Source organism: Anguilla rostrata, chromosome 1 (assembly GCF_018555375.3).
Source record: "Anguilla rostrata isolate EN2019 chromosome 1, ASM1855537v3, whole genome shotgun sequence".
In the NCBI taxonomy this organism is placed as follows: domain Eukaryota; kingdom Metazoa; phylum Chordata; class Actinopteri; order Anguilliformes; family Anguillidae; genus Anguilla; species Anguilla rostrata.
In genome coordinates, this window is record NC_057933.1 from 16,745,578 (window position 1) to 16,765,865 (window position 20,288).

Below are 20,288 nucleotides of genomic sequence, written 5' to 3' on the forward strand. Positions count from 1 at the left end.
CATTTCCATATATTTAAAAATATAGAAGATGTAGAACACAACATCAAAATAACTTGTGTCCTCAGAAATACGAAGAAAATCTGAATGACATTCGCGAGAGTGACTGCTGCTATTTGTACTACAGTTGGTGCTTTTTGCAGGTTGCTTCAGTCATTTCCAGATTAAAAGGTGTGATTGTGATTGTTCAAAAATAGAAATAGCACTGCTGTGGAGTAAAGCAGAGAGGTAAAGGTAGTAACATACCAGCAGAATAGAAAACCCTCTGTGGATAAGGTGTATTTTCCTGTTTTCATTGTTACGCCTTCAACTCCACCTAGTACTGGATTCGGTCTGTCTAACATACTTTACCTTGTGAAACAGGCAAACGGGTCTTTTGTTGACTTTGTTTGGCATGAGTTGCAAAGACTACAGCATGGTACATGCATGCCTTGACCTCTATTTTTAGAATCAGAATTCTGGATCATGCATGTGATGACCAAGCTGCATATATCTTGCATACACTATTTACAAAGTGCTAGGGTTGATTTTGCAAGGAAGACTTTAGATGTGTGAATACTATTTTGATAACATAACATTCAGCCTTAATATTCTCTCTCCAAAATGCACAGACCTGGGAGTCTCCGTCACTCATAACCACCCCACTCTCTATAAGAGATTTATTTCCAGGAACTTCTTTTCTGTACACCTAGGTGTACATGAATCCTGTTTTTCAATCTGTGACAGAACAGATAAACCCAGAGCCTGGGAGTGTCCGTCTCACAACACAAGCCTCTCTGCCCCAATAATGCCCATAATAACAGTGACTTTCTTTCTAAAGAATCTGTCCTTCAGTTTGTACAGGTATTAATGACTCACCCACTCATGCGTAGACTACACCCAATCTGTGAAAAATCTGAATCAACCCTGTCAACAAGGTGTGCTTGCTTAGCAATGAGCAACTGTTGCCAGGCATCTGGTATTTAAGATAACCAATTAATGTTTTATTTTCTCATTTCCAAATAATAATCATGCTGACCATAACGAGTGTAGCCTATACATAAAGCCTTGCGGTCGATGTGTGAAACTATGTGTTTTATCATACAGCTGCTGCGTTCAGTGACAATCACAGGAGAACAAACCAACGCGAGCCCATGTAAGTGTTGCGGCCGGGTGTCGCCGGGTTTTACTTTACCAATGAAATCCCACTAGAACAGCGTGGTGCCGACTAAGGATATTGTTTAGACTAGTGCACCCGTTGCTTCCAACGGGAATTTGGACTGTGTTCTTTTGGGAAGATAATTTGCAAAGTAAAAAATAGTAGGCTATGACTACGTTTGTCTTTCAGTCTGTGGCAGTATCTTGACTGTCAAACATAATTTTCATCTGGATCATACATTTAGCCCTGTTTATATGTTCAAGAATTTGTGGAACAATTGTTGATAATTTTTCCCAAAATTCAGTTCATCCAAAAGCACTACTCTGTCGGTTTGCAAAGCATAATTTACTTTCGTTGAAACCGCAAAGAAATTAGGAAACTTCTCCCTCTAGTGTTCACAACGAAACAGCACATGTTCATGCGCCTCACAAAAACAGTTCTCATGACCGATTTTTGTGTATAGCGCAACGACATAGAAGCAACAACGGCTTCCGCTTTGGCTTATTATATTCCAGGTATATTGTTCTGTATGATATTGTTGTCGATTTCAGTATTGCGCTACTGACATTTAAATATGTTACACAATATGAATCAATAGGCCTGTTAGCCTGTGCAGCTGATCAAAATTGCCACCGGTGAACTTGCTATAGCCTACTTGCAAGCTTATGTTAGCAATTTTACCGTTTTCCCCTAAAATAAGGATGTAGTTATGAGTGGTGCCTATAATCGTTTGGAAGTGCCATTAAGTCTTGATTCAGTGAAGCAAGCTGCCTATTTTTTGGTGGCTTGCAAGCTAACTTTTGGCTAACATTAGCCGTATTTTTTTAAATGAATCCTGTTGACCTTTTAGGCACGTGGAAGCTGGACATGGAGGAAATGTACTGGCATGCGACTGACCGTGGATACATAAGTGATCCCTTTATTATGAGTAAATTTGATGAGACTTTGCACGATAAAGGAGGCATGGACGAAAACGCCAACACACATGAAGACGTTTCAATGCATACCGACGTGGATGAGGTAATGTTTACATGTCAAATGAGCGCTGCAACTAGGCTACTTTAAGTGCATTTTAGAATTGCGTCCATCAGTTTTCTGGGTGGTTGGACTTCATGTTTGCCGTTGCCGTTACCAGAATGTAAATAATACTTAATTTAACTTTCTTACTCGGTGTACCAAAATGCGCAACTAGAAATTATACGAAAAAACAACTCGAAAATTATAATTACATTACATTACATTACAGGCATTTGGCAGACGCTCTTATCCAGAGCGACGTACAACAAAGTGTATAACCATAACCAGGAACAAGTATGACGAAACCCCTAGAGAGAAGTACCGGTCCAAGTGCAGGGAACAACCGCATAGTTCAACTTGGACCCTGAAGGTTACTGATTAACACTAAACAACGAGAACGGCAACAACGCAGTCTATGGAAAAAATACAAGCAGTAGTTAAGACAGTTAATGCACCCAAGTCACCTACGAAACAGCTGCCTAGTTACAACCCTAAGCTTACAGTCATTTACAGGGGGGTAGGGAGGGATGGGGAGATATGGATATTATATTATCCATATAGTTATCATGTGGGATATGGATTTGATGTGGCAAATCGAAGTGGACATAACTGTAACGAAGAGAAACTTACTAGAATGTCATTGTAGTGTTGACTGTATCATGTCAGTATGGTCCATACCCTAATAATAGTAAAGATATTTATTTAATATTACTATTAATTGCCCCTTTTTTATCATGTGCTCCTAGGAAAATTTAAGGCTACCATTGTTTTTCTTGAAGCATTCTTAAAATGTTTTAATTACCAATATGTCTTCACCCTTAAGATTAAGTTCCTAGAAATGTACGCAATGTGAAATCTCTGCAAGAAAAAGTGCTGGGATGCAGTCCTTAAGCTGCATCAAAGGGGCCACTGTGTGTGTCCATGAGGCACTCTGGGAAGACTCCCAAGTATGCAAGTCACACGTTTTTAAACTTGCCTCTTGCCTTTGAGAGCAGACTGTGCCATTCGTCTGCCTGGTCCATTAGCATGTGGGGCCAGCAGAGGAGGCTGCATGTGCTGCATGTTTCAGTGTGGGAAATGGTGCAGGCTGAGGCACCCCTTCAGCCCTCCAGTAAACCCCCCCCCCCCCGTACATGTACTTGCACTTAAACCCATCCTGATCCTTAGAAATGCCATTTTATGCTTACATACATAAAGTTGTCTGCTTGTCAGTGCTCACCTGCTTCCTTGTATTTCATGCAGAATGTGTTATGTGTTACAGCTACAGTTCAAAGCTTGCAGAAAAGGAAAAATCTTCTGGTGATTTTTTCATGTCTTAGTACATTGTAATGAAAATATGACTGGATTATATTCATCCCTTCTTGTTCTACCTCATCAGACACTGTGTATTAATTTCTGTTCAGTGTAACCAGACAGAATATCCATGCGGACATGGAAGACTTTTTTTGGTGTGGTTTGGTAACTCTGTGTCCCTTTAAATCCTGTGGTGTCGGGGAGGGTGGGGGGCAGCCAGAGTGGTGAGTAAAGGAACCACGTTCAGAAGGAGGAGGGGAATGGCAGGGGAAGGGGGGTGTGAAGGGTAATTTTAACCGAGAGCAAGTGCTGGTGAGAGAGCGAGCGAGCGAGCGAGCAGGCGGGTATTGTGAAATACGTTCACAGGGGCGCTCTGTGCAGAGCTTCTTGGCTGGCAGCCCAACTTGGCTTTTTGTAATCGAGGCATGATCGCAGACTCCATGCAGCCTCCTGCTCCGCTCCCGGCTGCCTCGCGTTTGGAAGGAGCCCAGCTTTCCCCGATGACATCCAAAATGCACAGACCTGTGAGTCTCTGTTGCTCTCTCTCTCTCCCTTCCTCCCTCTCGCTCTCTTTCATTCACTCTCTCTCTCTCTCTCTCTCTCCTCACTATCTCCCTCGTCCCTCACTCTGTCACCCCCTTACTGTATCATTCTTTTCCTTCTCGCTCCGTATAAAGATTATGGCTTTAAAAAAAAAAAGAACAGTGTTTGAGCCTGCTGCAGTCTTGCAGAGCCCTCACTGTGTTCTTTATCCCTCTGCTCTGGCGCTGGTGGTGCTGATGTGGGGTGTCAGATAGCGGGGCTAGGCGGAGCGTCCCTGCTGGCCATTGCTCCATCGGCATAATGTTAGAGCCTTCGTCTGTATGAGCCAGTCGTTGCTGGTTCAGGACCCGCCTGCCTCTCAGGGGATCCCGCAGAGAGCGGAAGTATGTTGGGGTGCCATTCTCACACTTACCCCCCTTTCCCCCTCCGCCTGCACTGAGGACAGCTTGCTGATGGACCTTTCCTCACTTCACACTCTCTGCCTGAGATTTTTGGTGCATCTCTGTTTTTGCCTAAGACGGCTTGTCTAGGCCTGGCGTGGGAGGACCTGGTGGACTGACACTCTGGGAGCACTTTGGCGCATAATATTGCACTCAGCCTTTGTGAGTCCGACTTTTCTTTCTAAAAATTTGCGTTGAGCAAATGAGTGAATGTTTGTTTCAGAATTCAGAATTGAAAAATAATAGTGGTCTCAAATGTTTAAACATAGGTAGTACACAATTAATTTATTAGCCTTCTTTAGTGACATTCAGAAGTGAGTTTTTGTAAGTATGCCTTTTGTCACTGTTCTTGAGTTTCCTGAATGAGTTATTGTTCAAGATTTGCCTTTTGGTCTTATTTTACTTTAGGTTTTTCTTTTAAATGAGACTGGATCAGCATGGATGATCCAAACCCAAAATCCAATTTCTTGGATTCACGGAAGACCCAAACCACAGCCACAACTTTGAAAGCAGCATTGGTTTTGTATGGAGCGATTTGGCGAAAATCCTTGCCTGCACGTGAATCATTGTCCCGCTTTGTGTGGAATGTCACATGGGCAGCGTCGCTCCACCCTGCTGGGATGCTCTTTTGTCGTCACTGCGGCGACAGCGGGTGAGTGGCAGTTCCACTGCTCCGCCCCTCCTCTTGGGCAGCCTGCCTGTCTGCCCCGTGGTGTGGACTGTGTCCCCTTTAAAACCTGCAGTGACTTGTCCGTGTGGGGTAAGGGGGCTGTGCCAGGCACATGCCCAGTGCCGCATTTGTTTGTTTCCGAAGGCTTCCTGTCTCGCTGGTTTCTGTCCTCCTTGCCGTTGATTTTGCATGAGCATCTGTCTCTGTCTGGGCGATAGCGTAGCATCGCTGTCCGTACAGTCACGTTGCCTGCTTGTTTTTGTTGCAGCATTGAAGTGTTCCATTAAGAAAAAGAGGCAGTCTAGTCAGTGAAAAACAGTGGTGTGTTTCTTTGACAGAATAGAGAATACCAGAGGCTGAAACATTTTGGATATTTTATGCAATCAAACTTATGCTCTCTTCCATTGCTGTCATGCTGTCATAATCAGGAATTTGCTGGGGTCTTCTTGTTAAATGTAAATCTTTATGTACTCTCCCCCTCACTTTTTTGTGGCTGTTCTGTATTACAGATACAGATCAAATGCTAAATATCATCACCAGCTTCATGGAACAGATTGTTTGTCAATTTTCTGGGCCTGAATTTTCTGCTGAATAGAGCTGTGCTTAATCTGTGTAAAGGGTTGCTCTTTTAGGCTCTAAACAGATGTGCTTCACCTTGGTTGTCGTTATGTAAATTTCCAGAACAGATCTTTGTATTTAAGAGCTTTTCAGCTACATGTTGGTCCTCACTGTAGTGTGTGTGTGTGTGCACGTGTGTGTGCACGTCTGTGTACGGGCATGTGCGCACCCGTATGTGTTGTTTTGTTCTCTTGAGGAATCTTTCTTCCGAGTTCCCCACGAGTGCCAGCAATACCATCCGATCTGGCTCCTTTGAGTGAGTTTAAAGCTTTTATCTCTTCGAGGCTGAAATATGCCTGTGTGGGAGTGTGACTGAAGTAAAAGCGGTGTTGTCATCCCGACATCAGCTGTCTGGAGTTTGCCCCTTTATTAACAAAGTATTAAAGCCTCTTTGCCTTTATCAGACATGCATGCGCCTCAAAGACAGCACTCTGATCCTGCTGCCGTAGCAACATTTCTCCAGAAGTTGCGATTCATAATAGAGGTACACAAGGAAGCATTAGAAAAGCAGTTTGCTGTGGGATGTGTGAATGAGCCTTGGTGTCAGGCTGGCTGGCTTTCATTCAACAGGCTAACGGCTGCCACACCCAGCACCGCTCGTTAGACACAAGGAGCCCTGCCCACCCAGCTCCCAGCATGCTCCTCTCTATTTCAGCTCCGCTGCAAGCTTTGCAGAGCGTGGGTGAAAGCACAGTCTGGTTTGGCCAGAGTTTAGGACTAGTGTCTGTCATTAGACACTGTCATAGGCTACATGAAGTTATTAGTTATGTTTTCTGCCGAACTACCATGAAAAATAATAACAGTTCCACAGACAACATGATTTTAAAGTTTGTTTTATGTTATACCTGGTTGCAGCTCTTACCCCAGCTCCAAACATTCCTTCAATGACTTCAGCTGATTTGCCTGGACTAGCCACTCTGAGGCAGCCAATTCAGCTGCTGCTATAGGTGTTTGGTATAACACCTATAATGTTAAAGGTATAGGTGTACCTTTAACATTTTATATTTATATCTAACATTTACATTTATTTTTAACATTTACATTTAACATGTAAATGCTATGCACTTATTGTACATTACTTTGGAAAAGTAATGTTACAATACAAATAAGTGTATTGTAACATTTACATTAAAAAAATATTTACATTTAACATTTTTGTATAATATATCATTTTTCAATCTTGCTTTGATGCATATCATTACTCTTGGAAAACAAACTTGTATAGGAATGTTTTATCCGAATATCTCTCTTAAATGTTTAAAACCCATAAGATTTGAAACAAAAGTGACATTTGAACTGTATTTTTTACGCTTGGTGATGGTAAATGTGCAAAGACTGAGCAGGGTTACAGAGTGTGCAACGTTTTACAAATTGCACTCCAATTGTTTACACCAGATGTCCATGTAGTTGGAATATCTCCCTTCTAGAGAATCTCTTGACTGTTTTTTGGATCCATTACATTTGTTTTGTTCAGAACCTGTAGGCCCAGGTACCCCATAGGCTGTAGAAAACACCAGCATAATCTGTAAAATTCCTGAAATGTCTGATTCAACTTACTGATTAGTTCTGTTGTGAACTTCAGCTCTTGACAGCATGTAGTACATTTACAGTGCGTTAAGGAGATCATAATGGCTAGGCTCAAGTTATTATGACCTGTATCTGGATTATGACTGTTCTGCAACACAACTGAGTACAAAGTTGGAGTGTATGAACTATTGAAGGCATGCATATTCATATAGCCTACAATGAACCTTATCCTTATATTAAAATCCTGAAATGCCCTGCTTTAATTTCCCCTGCCCTGGTCTAACCATTCCTACATAAGAAAGACTTGGGCTTTGCCGATATTAGCCATGAAATCTTAGAAATGCCAATGTATCAAGAACTGGGTCTGCTTGAATTGAACTTGTGCTTTTCACATGAACTACTGTGTTGACTAGAGCTAAGCAGTAACAACAAAACTACTTTTTTGTTCAAATAGAAAATAAATAGTCCCTTACAGTGTTTTAGACATTTTTCTGAAATAAACACCTCTAATACTTAATCTGGATGAAATGTACACACTTTAAAGAACCTGGAAGTAGAACACTTGCTGTGGTTTGAATATATTAATTATGGCTTTCACCATTTTCAATTTTCAAAATATTTTAATGGAAGTATGCCTGAACAGCCAGTGCCTGTTTTTTAGTTTCATGCATTGTAGTTTTCTGTTGGTTTTCCTGTCACTATTGGCAGGACATTGAAAATTCAAGGGACAGTGTTGTATCCTTTTTTGTAGGAATAAAACCAAAGGATGCTGTTTACTGTATAAACCTTGATCCATTTTAATTGCACTCTGCACGCCTGGGGTATTATAATGCTGTCACTCAGTGTCATATTCCCCATATCATTTTTTTAAGTCAGCAGACATATACAATTGGTTATCTCTGTCTTTTAAGATCTTTGCAGTCTGAGGTGTGTACTATAGGTGGAGGCAACAGTAAGCTGCTTAGCGTCGTACATGTCTCAAAGTTGGAGAACGTCATGGCTCCAGTTGCCAATTGGCAGTCACCACCTGTTTCCTGGTGTTAGTTCTCTCTTGTGTTCTGTGGATTCCTGCGTTTCGTGTCTTGTACTTGTTAATCATTGCAGTAACTGGATCGTTGTCTTATCACATTCCACACATGTCTGCTTGTTGTCTGTGATTGTCTGCATGTGTTTTGCTGTGTGTTTAAGTTCCTGGTTTTCCTCAGTTCAGTGCTTGGTCTTCGAGTCTCTACATGTCACACCCTGGGTCTGGTTTTATCCTGTTTGTTGTTTTGTTTGCTTTTGCTTGTTAAAGGTCTCAGTAAAAGACTTACCATTTAACTTACCTCTGCCTCTTCGTGTGATCTCTGTGCCTGGGTCCAAATCCTTCTGTCAGTTGTAACAGAGAATGGTATTAGGGAAGTAGTACACCTGTGGTAATACCCAGCATGCTATAGCCAAATGTATGGCCTTTGCATGTGAGGGGTAGGAACGTATTGCTGAATTGGGAATAAATAAGCAGCTGAAGTGTTTGTTACAGGTCAGCCGGTGGGGGCACACTGATTTGGCTGGAATAAGACCCCCCGTACCCCTAGGTGATCCAGGCTGCTTTATAGTCTGTGTACCATAAATAAGCCTAGTAATCCAACCAGTTTGTCTAGTCACCCAACCAGGGTGACATTGACAGTAAACCTTACTGTACGCTGGAAGCATATAACAAATTGCTGCAGTCATCTTTATTTTGTGGACAGGTGAAACAGTCTTTAATTCAGAATCTAAAGAGCAAACAAATATGATGTTCAAACATTGAATTAAAATGTGTTTGTCAGAAAATGAGATTGTTCAGCACTGCAAATAACAAATACTGTATATGTACAGTTCATTTTAGGCAGACATGTATCATAAACAGTGCAGTTACAGAAAACGGCCACAAGATGCCAGTATATTAACAAAACTGAACTACATGCTTATATGTAGCCCGTGTTTATGCAAGTAAAGCCGCGTTTCCACCAAAATTACCCGGAACTTTCAGTCCCAGGAACTACTTTACCAGGAACTAAAAGGTTCCTTCAGCCAATGGTTGTCTGCGTTTCCACCGGGGTCTGAAGTCCCGCGAAGATTAGGCAAATTAGCCCACTGACGTATGAAAAAGCGGCGTTGTCGTCGGTCCATCTGTCATATGATTTCTTCTGTAACCCCATACTACCACCGAAGTAGCCTACATTATTTTCTAATAACCGGGACAGCCCGGAGGGGTTTATTCCACTTATATACAACGGATTACCAACAATGACTATATATGGTTACTTTTGTATTTATTGATTTTTATCGATTTAATCACATGGAATTGAAATATTCTTCTGCAGCCGTTTGGGCATATTTTACCGTTGTCAAGCAAAACTGTCGTTGGTAGTTGAACTTGGACCGTTATGCAACAAATAGGATATAACAGACCAATAGTCAGATTTTAACTGTTTTATATATCCTCTCAAACACATTCATTATGTTTTTATGCGAACATTCGCTTTCATGTCTTGACATCCGAAGCGACAGAATGCATTCACATTTCCAATATAACTGGCAACAACAGCAGAAAACATGCACACGTTGTAAACCCTAACCCTCCAGATGCGAACCATGCACCATAAATTAGTCCATAGTCTTCCTGGTCTTTTTGTGGAATTGAAGAATGGCAGAGTAAAATTACGGCAGTCTGAAAAAGCTAAAGGTACGATTACTAGAATTAACCTGTTATTTTACCCTGACAAAAAGTGCGGAAGGTGATTTCCAGTTTGCTTTTACTGTATCACCAATGTGAATTACGCAGAACTACCGCATACCTCACATAACTGTATCAAACGTTTTGAGTCAATTACAACGGGCTAAGAAAATCCGGAAGAAAATATTCAGCAACCGAATTAATCCGTTTTAATGTTTTAGTACGTAATATGCTGTCCCAGCACGAATGCTTAGCATTTTATAAAACGAATACTAAAGCAAGAAAAGAACAGAAGAGCACACGTTATAATTCCAAGACGTTGGCAGGCTATAACCAAAAGTAGGCTACTGCGCCGCATAACATACAAGTTTGATTTGAAGTTATTATGAAAATAAATTGGTTTGCACCTGCATATTTTCAAACATGGCGCCTGAAAATAGACACAAAAAAATCCCGTGAGTACTCGACCAATCAGAAATGTTCAGCGCTGCAAGCTCCACCCAAAAGGTTCCTGTACTTTCGGAAAGTACTACCCCCCGAGCAGGAACCTTTTGGGGGGTAAAACGAAGCCCCCAGAACTAAATTTAGACCCTAGTTCCTGCGGTGGAAACGCACTGAGTTCCTCAAAAGGTTCCTAGTTCCGGGGTATAGTTCCTGCGGTGGAAACGCGGCTTAAGTGAAATTAATTCATTCAAACTTTTTGTGAAAATTCATAAATCGATGTAATATGATTACAATATTGACTTATTCACATATAGTAAGGGTTTTATGCCTGAAAGCAGAATGAAACAGTTAGGCCTTTAACCTTACTGCAATTAACCCTGTGAAACCCAGTATTGCAAAAATGCAACATTTCTTTTTTACACAAATGTTCTTTATATAAGCCACCAAGCTACGATGAAGGGGGAAAAGTCTGATGCTTTATAGGGTGCATACCGCTTCATCGCATGGAATTCTAACAAACTGCTGTCATCACAGTTTGCCTGATTCGCCTATCATTAGCAATGTATGTTTCGTTTAGAGGGGCTATACTACATTTGCTGTTTAAACCACTGCTAGTGAATTATGTTACCCTCTCTCCAGCCAAGTAGTAATGCCCTGCCCCTTCGTTTGTATTCAGTAGGAGTGGCAGCCCATGGCTGGTGTTGTCTGACGCTCACCATGGATTGGATGTACCTGCCCACTGTAGTCTTCAGTAAAGCATGTACCTGGAGCATGCACAGTAGTTTGGGGTTTGCTGGGTACAGTTGTAAACTGGCTGAGAGGTCATATTAATTAGGAGGACAGCTATTCTTCTACAAGTAAATGTTCATTTTAAGTTCTTCAAAGTAGTGCGTAGCAGCGTTATGTTATGCCTCAAGAGCACAGAACTGTATAAGTGGTCAGAAGTAACATGTAATCACAATATATTTACTGAAACATTGAAGGACACCAAATGTGGACATCAAAAATCCATACAATAATTTTTTATTATCTTCTTTTTATTTTGCAGAGAATGGAGAAAACACAAAATACAAATTCGATTTCCAGTATATTTGCAACTCTATCCGAAAATTACATTTTCATCATAGGCAAAATAATAACAAAATTGGATTCTTTTTTAACTAACAATTGGGATTGTTTTTTTGTGTCTTTTCAATGATAATAGATTAAGATTGTAAAGACGTATAGTTTTTCTCAGAGATCCAACATGTCGCTGTCAATGTTTTTCTCCCTTTCCTCCACAACCTCCTTTTCCGTGTTCTCCCTTTTTTCCATGTTCTCCTTTCCCATGTTCTCCTTTCCCATGTTCTCCCCCTTTTCCACAATGTCCTTTCCCCTTCTGTCCATGTTTTTTATGGCCCTGGAATACCCAAAAAAATACTGGATTAAACAAGTCCGGTGACGTGCAGGCAGGGGAGATTACTTCCCAGTTGTTCTGCTAAATTACAGAATTTTGCTGATGTCTTCACATACATTATTGTTTTATTTTAAACCCCCAACTGATTATTAGTAGCTCCAATAGCATTGTTGTACTTTTAAGCAATACAAATACTGATTTCAAAGTTTTATTTCAAATGACCTGACTCTTAACATTTCTTACCTTTCCTTTTTCACCATCAGAGCTCTGGAAGAGAAAATGACTTGAGATTAAATTTCTCTTGCCGTTTCCAAGAACAGGTAACAGTAAAGGTTGAATGAACTCCTCATGCCATTATAGTTTTCAGTTACACACAAACTCCTCATGCACCTATCACAGCTGCTTGAGCCTATCGAAAATACAGATCAAACATGATCTCAAACCAGAAGTGTTGTCACAGTGTAAAATTCAACTGCATCTCAATGGAGCTCAGACAGACAGCTTATGTGGCTAGAGCCTCTTATAGGATGTACTGTACCAGAACGGCAAATGGATGCCGAAAGGGAAATGACCTCAGAACACCTCAAGGTGAGCAGCACAAAACAGGTGACCCAACAATAGTTTGAATATTATCCATGGGATCTTACGTCAGAGTCAGATCCGGATTTTGATTTTGAAGAACATTTGTCCTGACAGAAAGAAAAATGAACAGAGGATTATTTAATATACATGTTAGTGCATCTAACACAGCCACTTTTTAAAGTTTCTCTTTATATGAAGTAAGTTGAGGGTGAATGTCTTACCTTCTTACATTCTGTAAATGAAAAGGATGAAAAGAAAATGTTACAAGCTACCTTGTTCAAAACACTCACAACCATTACACAGTACATGCCTGACAATCTGGCAAGGCTTTTGAGTACATATAAAAGTAAAACTTGGAAAGTAGTAGTAGTAGTAAAACTGAAAAAAGACAACAAGAATTCTGTCTTGACACAAAATAGCTGCCATCAGAACAGATTTACAATTTGTCATACCCCCCAAACTTCAAGTAATCAGAATGTTCTATTAATTTTAATGGTTGAAACAAAGATTGATACCTTCTTTGTCAGACATTCTGAGGCGTGTAGAGAGGGATCAGCACTGTTGAGACTGTAGGCATAAAAGCAGATCCATGACATAAGTTCATACATTTGATTTAAATCGCACCAGAAGGAAAACCCAGATCTGCTATGTGGTAATACAATACATATTTCCACAGATATAGTTAATCACATGCATGAACTCCTAGGCATGTTCTTCCTCATCATTTATCAGTTAACAATTAATTTATTTCTAACTTATTCCTTGTTGTTCATTACAAGAATTTACAACCATTACTGCTCTCTGTATATAACTGTGGTTTTATAAACTGCCAGTTCCATCCTTTACACAACATTTGTAAAATATCTGTAAAGCCGCTTTAAACAATGTCATCACAAATATGAATTAAAATAGTCATTTTGATTTAACGTATTTGAAGGAGATATGGATCACATGTAAAATAAAACTCTTACCTGGTCTTGTAATTTAGCTGTTTCTGCAGCCAAGTTGTTTTCTTTCAGTATTTATAGAGAGAGTGATGTGGCGTTTTGATAAAAAAAAAACCACACCCTTTTCTGGTCTTGCACACAATGCCCATGTGAAATACCCATTCTTCTGATCACGTGATATCAATTTAAGAGACAGGTGCAGACAAACCGGTCAAACAAAAATGACGTCATAGTTTGACTTTTCTCCAGGTCACGTAACATGGTGGCATAACATCAGGTACAGGCAACATAAGATATGTTAATCAAATATGCACAAAGATTTGATGAGGTAGATCAATCTTGTACCACTTTTGGAGGACTGGAAAAACCATAAAATGAAGTTATTTTATTAGCTCTTTTCAGATTTAGAAGTAAATGATCGGATTGTGATTGTCAGTCTGAATAAGTAACAATGCCGCAGATTGTGTCATGTAAAATGACTATGCCTGTTAACCCTCGGGTTGTGTTCCTGTCTTGTTTCTATTGTTTATGTTTGGGTGGTTCTTCTTTACGTTGTATGAGGCCATCATAAAGCATACATTATCCACTAATGTTGGGTTACACCTTCTAACCAACTTCCTTCCCAGTTAGCTCAAGTTGTACACTTCGTTGTGGAATTTTTGGTTTTGGTCTAAACAGTTTATGTATTATTTTGACTTCAGTAAAGACCAGTGGAAAACACGTTGAGTGATTTCTACAGGCTGGTATGTGTCAGTGAAAAGTTCTATGGTAATATCTGAATCACCAAATCGCCTAATGTTTAAACCTGTGTTAACAATTCTGCATGATTAAACAACATCTTGACTTCTTCACTGCTGGGAGCTTGACCTGACTGCTAAGGTGAAGTTATGGTTATACACTTTGTTGTACGTCGCTCTGGATAAGAGCGTCTGCCAAATGCCTGTAATGTAATGTAATGAGGAAGGGTGAAGTCTGAGGCGTTCCCTTTTTCAGTTGTAAAAGCAAAGATAGCGATCTGCCCAATAATGCATCTAGCAAACTGCATCAAACCGGCAACATGGGACTACGTGTGAGACTACATGTAAAAATGGCTGTAATTCCTACACAGACCTCCTGGCATGTAAATGCCCTCACATAAAAGCTGACAGTATGCACTTTAAGCTCATATTCTGTAACAAACCGGTGCCTGCCCGCAGCAGATGGGTTCCCCCTCTGAGTCCGGTTCTGCTCAAGGTTTCTTCCTGTTATCAGTCAGGGAGTTTTTCTTTGCCACTGTTGCCCTAGGCTTACTCTTTGGGGGCCGGTTCTCTGTGAAGCTGCTTTGTGACACAGCTCCTTTATTAAAAGCGCTATACAAATAAAAATTGATTGATTGATATTCATTGGTTCATTTCAAATCCATGAATCCACAAAGAGTACAAAGCCAAAATAACAAAAATTGTATCACTGTCCAAATCCTTATAGCCTGCGCTGCACTATATATTCAGAGTAGCCTAGTTAGTTTAGATATAGTGAACCTATTTCCAACCGGATGTTCCTGAGCAGAGTACTTGAAAAACTGGTTTTCTACCAGTTTTTCAAGTAACTGGTTAACTGTCTAATTTCCTAAGCACTTCTGAAAATTTCCAATCTTGCCAAACACAGCACTGCACTAGTTAAAGTAGTAAAAAATCTCAGATTAAATTTTGATGCCAATCATCTGTTTATGTTGGTACTACTGGATCTTAATGTGGCCTTTGATACAGCTGATCATTTTATTCTCATGGGCAGGTCTCTCTGGCACAGTTTTAAACTGGTTCAGGTCTGACTTGCTGGGTCGGAATTACACTTTCTCCTTAGGTGACTGTTCTTCAACGACTGTTAACATTTCATGTGAAGTGCCCCAAGGGTCAATCCTCTATCCCATACTATTCTGTTTGTACATGTTTTCACTTGGCACCATCACCTCCAAACACATTATTAACTTCTGCTCATATGCAGTTGGTACCCAACTGTACTTGTTCATTATCCCCATTTGTTTCAACCACATATGAACAACATTGTTCTTTTGAAAGCAGTCTCAACAAGTACACTTTTTTTCTCATGTACTTTTTATACATGACCCAAAAGTCAAAAAAGTACTTTTTATACATGTGTCAGAAGTCTCATATGTAGACATCTGTGCTGAGGAGACTCTTTGCGCTTTAGATTCTGTGATTAATGGCTCAGAATGTAGTCTATCAACTCCTCATGTTGAACCGTGAAGAAAATGCACAGATCTGCTTTGCACTTCACTAAAATCAGCCTCTCAGAAGGGCTGACAAGAAAAGTACTTCAGTAGTATAATAATTGGTCTGTCATGTTTTATTAATATCTATTAGGTTATTACTTAATTCTGTTTTTTGGTATTAGGATGAAAAAGAGTGATCTTGAAGAAAGAGCAGAAAATAAAACCATTCAAACGTGTTGTAGTATTCACTGATTTGGTTGGTATGACACTGAATTCAGGTTAGCACTCATGCATACCATAGCCTACATTTCTTTCATTTCTGTATATTTAAAAATATAGATGTGGAAAACAGCGCCAAAAATACATTATGCCCTCAAAATATATAGAATATCTGAATGACATCTACAAGAGACTGACTGCTGCAATCTGTGCTACAGTTCGTGCTTTTTGCAGGTTCCTTCAGTCATTTCTAGATTAAAAACTGTGATTGTTCAAAAATAGTGATAGTACTGCTGTGGAGTAAAGCAGAGAGGTGGTAGTAACGTCCCAGCACGATACTTCCTGTGGACACGGTGTGCAGTTTTCGTTGTTGTATATGTTTTGTCTGTCTAACAAGTTTTCCCTCGTGAACCAGGCGAACGAGTCTTTTGTTGACTTTGGCACGAGTTGAAAAGCCTACAGCGTGGCACCACTTTTGGTACTCTGCGGTTCTGCATGAGACGAATGTAGCTCAACAAAATAGTTTACAGTGGAATGGTGCAGAAATGCGTTGCCTTCTATTTTTAGAATCAGAATTTTGGATCATGCATGTCATAATCAGACTACCTTGTAATGTATTCAAAGGGCTATGGTTGAGTTCGCAATACTTTTGATGCGCGAATAGTATTTCCAAAACATAGAGGATCCATAGACCATTACTAAGTTTGCCTTTCAGCTTGTGTCAGTAACTCACCTGACAAACTGTACTTCATTTTCAGCAGGATTATACATTTCGCCCTCTTTATGTGTTCATGAATTTGTTAAAGAATTTATGATTATTTTTTACGGAAAATCAATTCTTCCCAAAGCACTTATTCGTTTTGCAAAGTATAATTTACTTTTAATTTGAAGCCGCAGAGAAATGAGGAAACTCTTCCCTCTAGTGTTCACAATGAAACAGCACATGTCTGTGTGCCTCACCAAAGAGAGGTTTGGTGGCCGATTTTTGTGTGAATTACAGAAGTTCCCTGAATCGGCCCGCACAACAACGTAGAGGCGACGTTGCAAAGCATCTGCCATGGCTTACTACATTCCAGGTGGATTGACTTGTATTATTTCATATATTGTTGTCGATTTCAGCAGTGGGCTACTGACATTTAAACTTTTGGCACATAATGTAAACCGATAGACCTGTAGACAGTTAATCAAAATTGTCACCAGTGACCTTGCTAGCTTGCAAACTATAGCCTATGTGAGCACTTTCACCATTTCACCCTAAAATGAGAATGCAGTTATGAGTGGGGCCTACACTTAGTTGGGGTGGCATTAAAAAGGTCTGGCTCTATGTAGGAAGATGTCTAGATTTTGGTGGTTAGCAAGCTAACGTTAGCCGTATTTTTAATCCTGTTGACCCTGTAGGCACGTGGATGCTGGATATGGAGGAAATGTATTCGCATGCGACTGGCCGTGGAAACATCACTGATCCTTTTATGATGAGTAAATATGATGACACTTTGCACGAGAAAGGCATGGACGAAAACGCTAACACACATGAAGATGTTTCAATGCATAGTGAAGTGGATGAGGTAACGTTTACATTTCAAATGGTAATGTGCTGAGCACCGCAATTATGTTGAAGTGCATTTCAGAATTGAATCGTTGTTACCAGAATGTAAATAACACTTGTAGGCTACCTTTCTTACTGCTTCCACTAACATACGCAACTATAAATTCTCGAAGTGATACCGAGTATGGATTTACATTTACATTGGTGTGGCAAATCGGAGTGGACAGAACTACAACCAAGGAAAACTTACTGGAATGTTGGATCTTGGTGTTGACTGTATCATGGCCGAATGGCCAATACTCTAATACTAGTAGAAATGTTCGTTTAATATTACTATCGGTAGTTATGTTTATATCTTGTGCTCCTATGAAATAGTTATGGGTATTCTTGGTCTCATTGTTTTTCTTTAAGCATATGTTTTCACCCTTAAGATTAAGTTCCTAGAAATGTACGCAATGTGAAATCTCTGCAAGAAAAAGTGCTGGGATGCAGTCCTTAAGCTGCATCAAAGGGGCCACTGTGTGTGTCCATGAGGCACTCTGGGAAGACTCCCAAGTATGCAAGTCACACGTTTTTAAACTTGCCTCTTGCCTTTGAGAGCAGACTGTGCCATTTGTCTGCCTGGTCCATTAGCATGTGGGGCCAGCAGAGGAGGCTGCATGTGCTGCATGTTTCAGCGTGGGAAATGGTGCAGGCACCCCTTCAACCCTCCAGTAAACCGCCCCCCCCCCCCAACCCCCCTCCCTCCCTGCACATGTACTTGCATTTAAACCCATCCTGATCCTTAGTACAGGCCAACAGAAATGTCAAGGAAACCATGAAAGGGGGTGTATTACTGGACCAAAATGCGTGCATGTTATTTTGACTTTGATACCTTTCATTTCTTAAGCAAAAAAACAGCAGTAGCCTACTGTAAATGCATTAAGGTTGAATGATTTTTTTCTTCTTGTGTCCGTTTAAAATATAATCACTTGCATGAGTAAATCCAGTAGTTAGATACTAACATGTGTTCTGTTGATTGCATTTTTGCATGATACTTTTTTTTTGCTCATTTTTTGCTTTGTGGAATGTCTGCCCTTTGTCATTTAGAGACCTCTTTTGGCCTGATGTACATACAGTTATCTGCTTGTCACTGCTCACCTGCATCCTGTTTTATACAGAATGTGTTCTGTTACAGTTCTAAGCTTACAGAAAGGAAAAAAAATTGCAGATGTTTTTTCCAACTCGTAGCTCTTTATAATGAAATGTATTAAATAAGACTGGATTCATGTTCCTTGTCAGACGGGCTGTATTTTGGTGTGGTTCGGTAACTCTGTGTCCCTTTAAATCCTGTGGTGTCGGGGAGGGTGGGGGGCAGCCAGAGTGGTGAGTAAAGGAACGACGGTCAGAAGGAGGAGGGGAATGGCAGGGGAAGGGGGGTGTGAAGGGTAATTTTAACCGAGAGCAAGTGCTGGTGAGAGAGCGAGCGAGCAGGCGGGTGCTGTGAAATACGTTCACAGGGGCGCTCTGTGCAGAGCTTCTTGGCTGGCAGCCCAACTTGGCTTTTTGTAATCGAGGCATGATCGCAGACTCCATGCAGCCTCCTGCTCCGCTCCCGGCTGCCTCGCGTTTGGAAGGAGCCCAGCTTTCCCCGATGACATCCAAAATGCACAGACCTGTGAGTCTCTGTCGCTCTCTCTCCCTCCCTCCCTTCCTCCGTCTCTCTCTCTTTCGTTCGCTCTCTCTAGCTCTCTCTCTCCCTCCCTCCCTCACTCTCTCTATCTCTCTCTCTTCTCACTATCTCCCTCGTCCCTCACTCTGTCCCCCCCGTACTGTGTCATTCTATTCCTTCTCGCTTCGTATAAAGATTATGGCTGGTAAAAAAGAACAGTGTTTGAGCCTGCTGCAGTCTTGCAGAGCCCTCACTGTGTTCTTTATCCCTCTGCTCTGGCGCTGATGGTGCTGATGTGGGGTGTCAGATAGCGGGGCTAGGCGAAGCGTTCCTGCCGGCCATTGCTCTAGCGGCCTCTCACGCCTCAGCCGCGATGCTGTCGGCAGAACGTCAGAGGCTCGGCGTGCGAGAGCCAGCCGCCTGCCGCCTGCCTCTCAGGGGATCCCGCAGAGAGCGGAAGTATGTTGGGGTGCCATTCTCACACTTACCCCCCTTTCCCCCTCCGCCTGCACTGAGGACAGCTTGCTGATGGACTTTTTCCTCACTTCACACTCTCTGCCTGAGATTCTGGTGCGTCTCTGTTTTTGCCTAAGACGGCTTGTCTAGGCCTGGTGTGGGAGGACCTGGTAGACTGACACTCTGGGAGCACTTTGGCGCATAATATTGCACTCAGCCTTTGTGAGTCTGACTTTTCTTCCTATAATGTGCATTTGGCTTTTGTAATCAATTTGTATTTGTTCTGTTTTTTTTCAATAAATTGACAATCAGTGTTTCAGAATGAGCATTGAAAAAGAAGAGCGCTTCCAAAACGTTAAACATTTAGATTTCTACTTGTGTTTTCCTTCGGGTAGTACTTAAATTAATTGTAACTTAATTTACTAAGCCTTCTTTAGTAAAGTTTTTGAAATTCCTGAACAAGTTATTGTCCAAAACATGAATTTTGGTCTATCCAAATCCCAAATTAGGATAAAAAAAAAAAACATGAGACTGTAGAACAGCATGGATGATCCAAGCCCAAAATCCAATTTCCCAAACCACAGCCACACCCTTGAAAGCAGCATTGGTTTTGTATGGAGCGATTTGGTGCAAATCCCATACACGCATCATTGTCCCGCTTTGTGTGGAATGTCACATGGGCAGCGTGGCTCCACCCGGCTGGGATGCTCTTTTGTCGTCACTGCGGCGACAGCGGGTGAGTGGCAGTTCCACTGCTCCGCCCCTCCTCTTGGGCAGCCTGCCTGTCTGCCCCGTGGTGTGGACTGTGTCCCCTTTAAAATCTGCAGTGACTTGTCCGTGTGGGGTAAGGGGGCTGTGCCAGGCACATGCCCAGTGCCGCATTTGTTTGTTTCCGAA

The 20,288-nt window shown here is 41.2% G+C and overlaps 1 protein-coding gene and 1 long non-coding RNA gene across 5 annotated transcripts in view; one reads left to right on the plus strand and one right to left on the minus strand.

Moving 5' to 3' along the window:
- Positions 1–989: 989 nt before the first annotated feature.
- Positions 990–20,288, plus strand: part of LOC135250020 (coiled-coil domain-containing protein 9B) — a 43,208-nt gene continuing 23,909 nt past the window's right edge. Inside the window, exons 1-2 of one of the 4 annotated variants that reach the window (XM_064325820.1) lie at positions 990–1,132; positions 1,986–2,155. In XM_064325820.1, the coding sequence (XP_064181890.1) occupies positions 1,054–1,132; positions 1,986–2,155 (249 nt within the window). In that variant the 5' untranslated portion in view covers positions 990–1,053. Of the gene's footprint in view, positions 1,133–1,516; positions 1,651–1,985; positions 2,156–16,658; positions 16,815–17,136; positions 17,304–18,724; positions 18,942–20,288 lie in introns of those variants that run through there. The other 3 variants (XM_064325838.1, XM_064325829.1, XM_064325847.1) reach the window with 3 other exon arrangements.
- On the minus strand, positions 11,547–13,467 carry LOC135250036 (uncharacterized). The gene is made up of 5 exons (XR_010328849.1): positions 13,335–13,467; positions 12,879–12,930; positions 12,429–12,595; positions 12,025–12,048; positions 11,547–11,784 (listed from the first exon to the last, which is right to left on the minus strand). It is a non-coding gene; the product is annotated as an uncharacterized LOC135250036 (long non-coding RNA).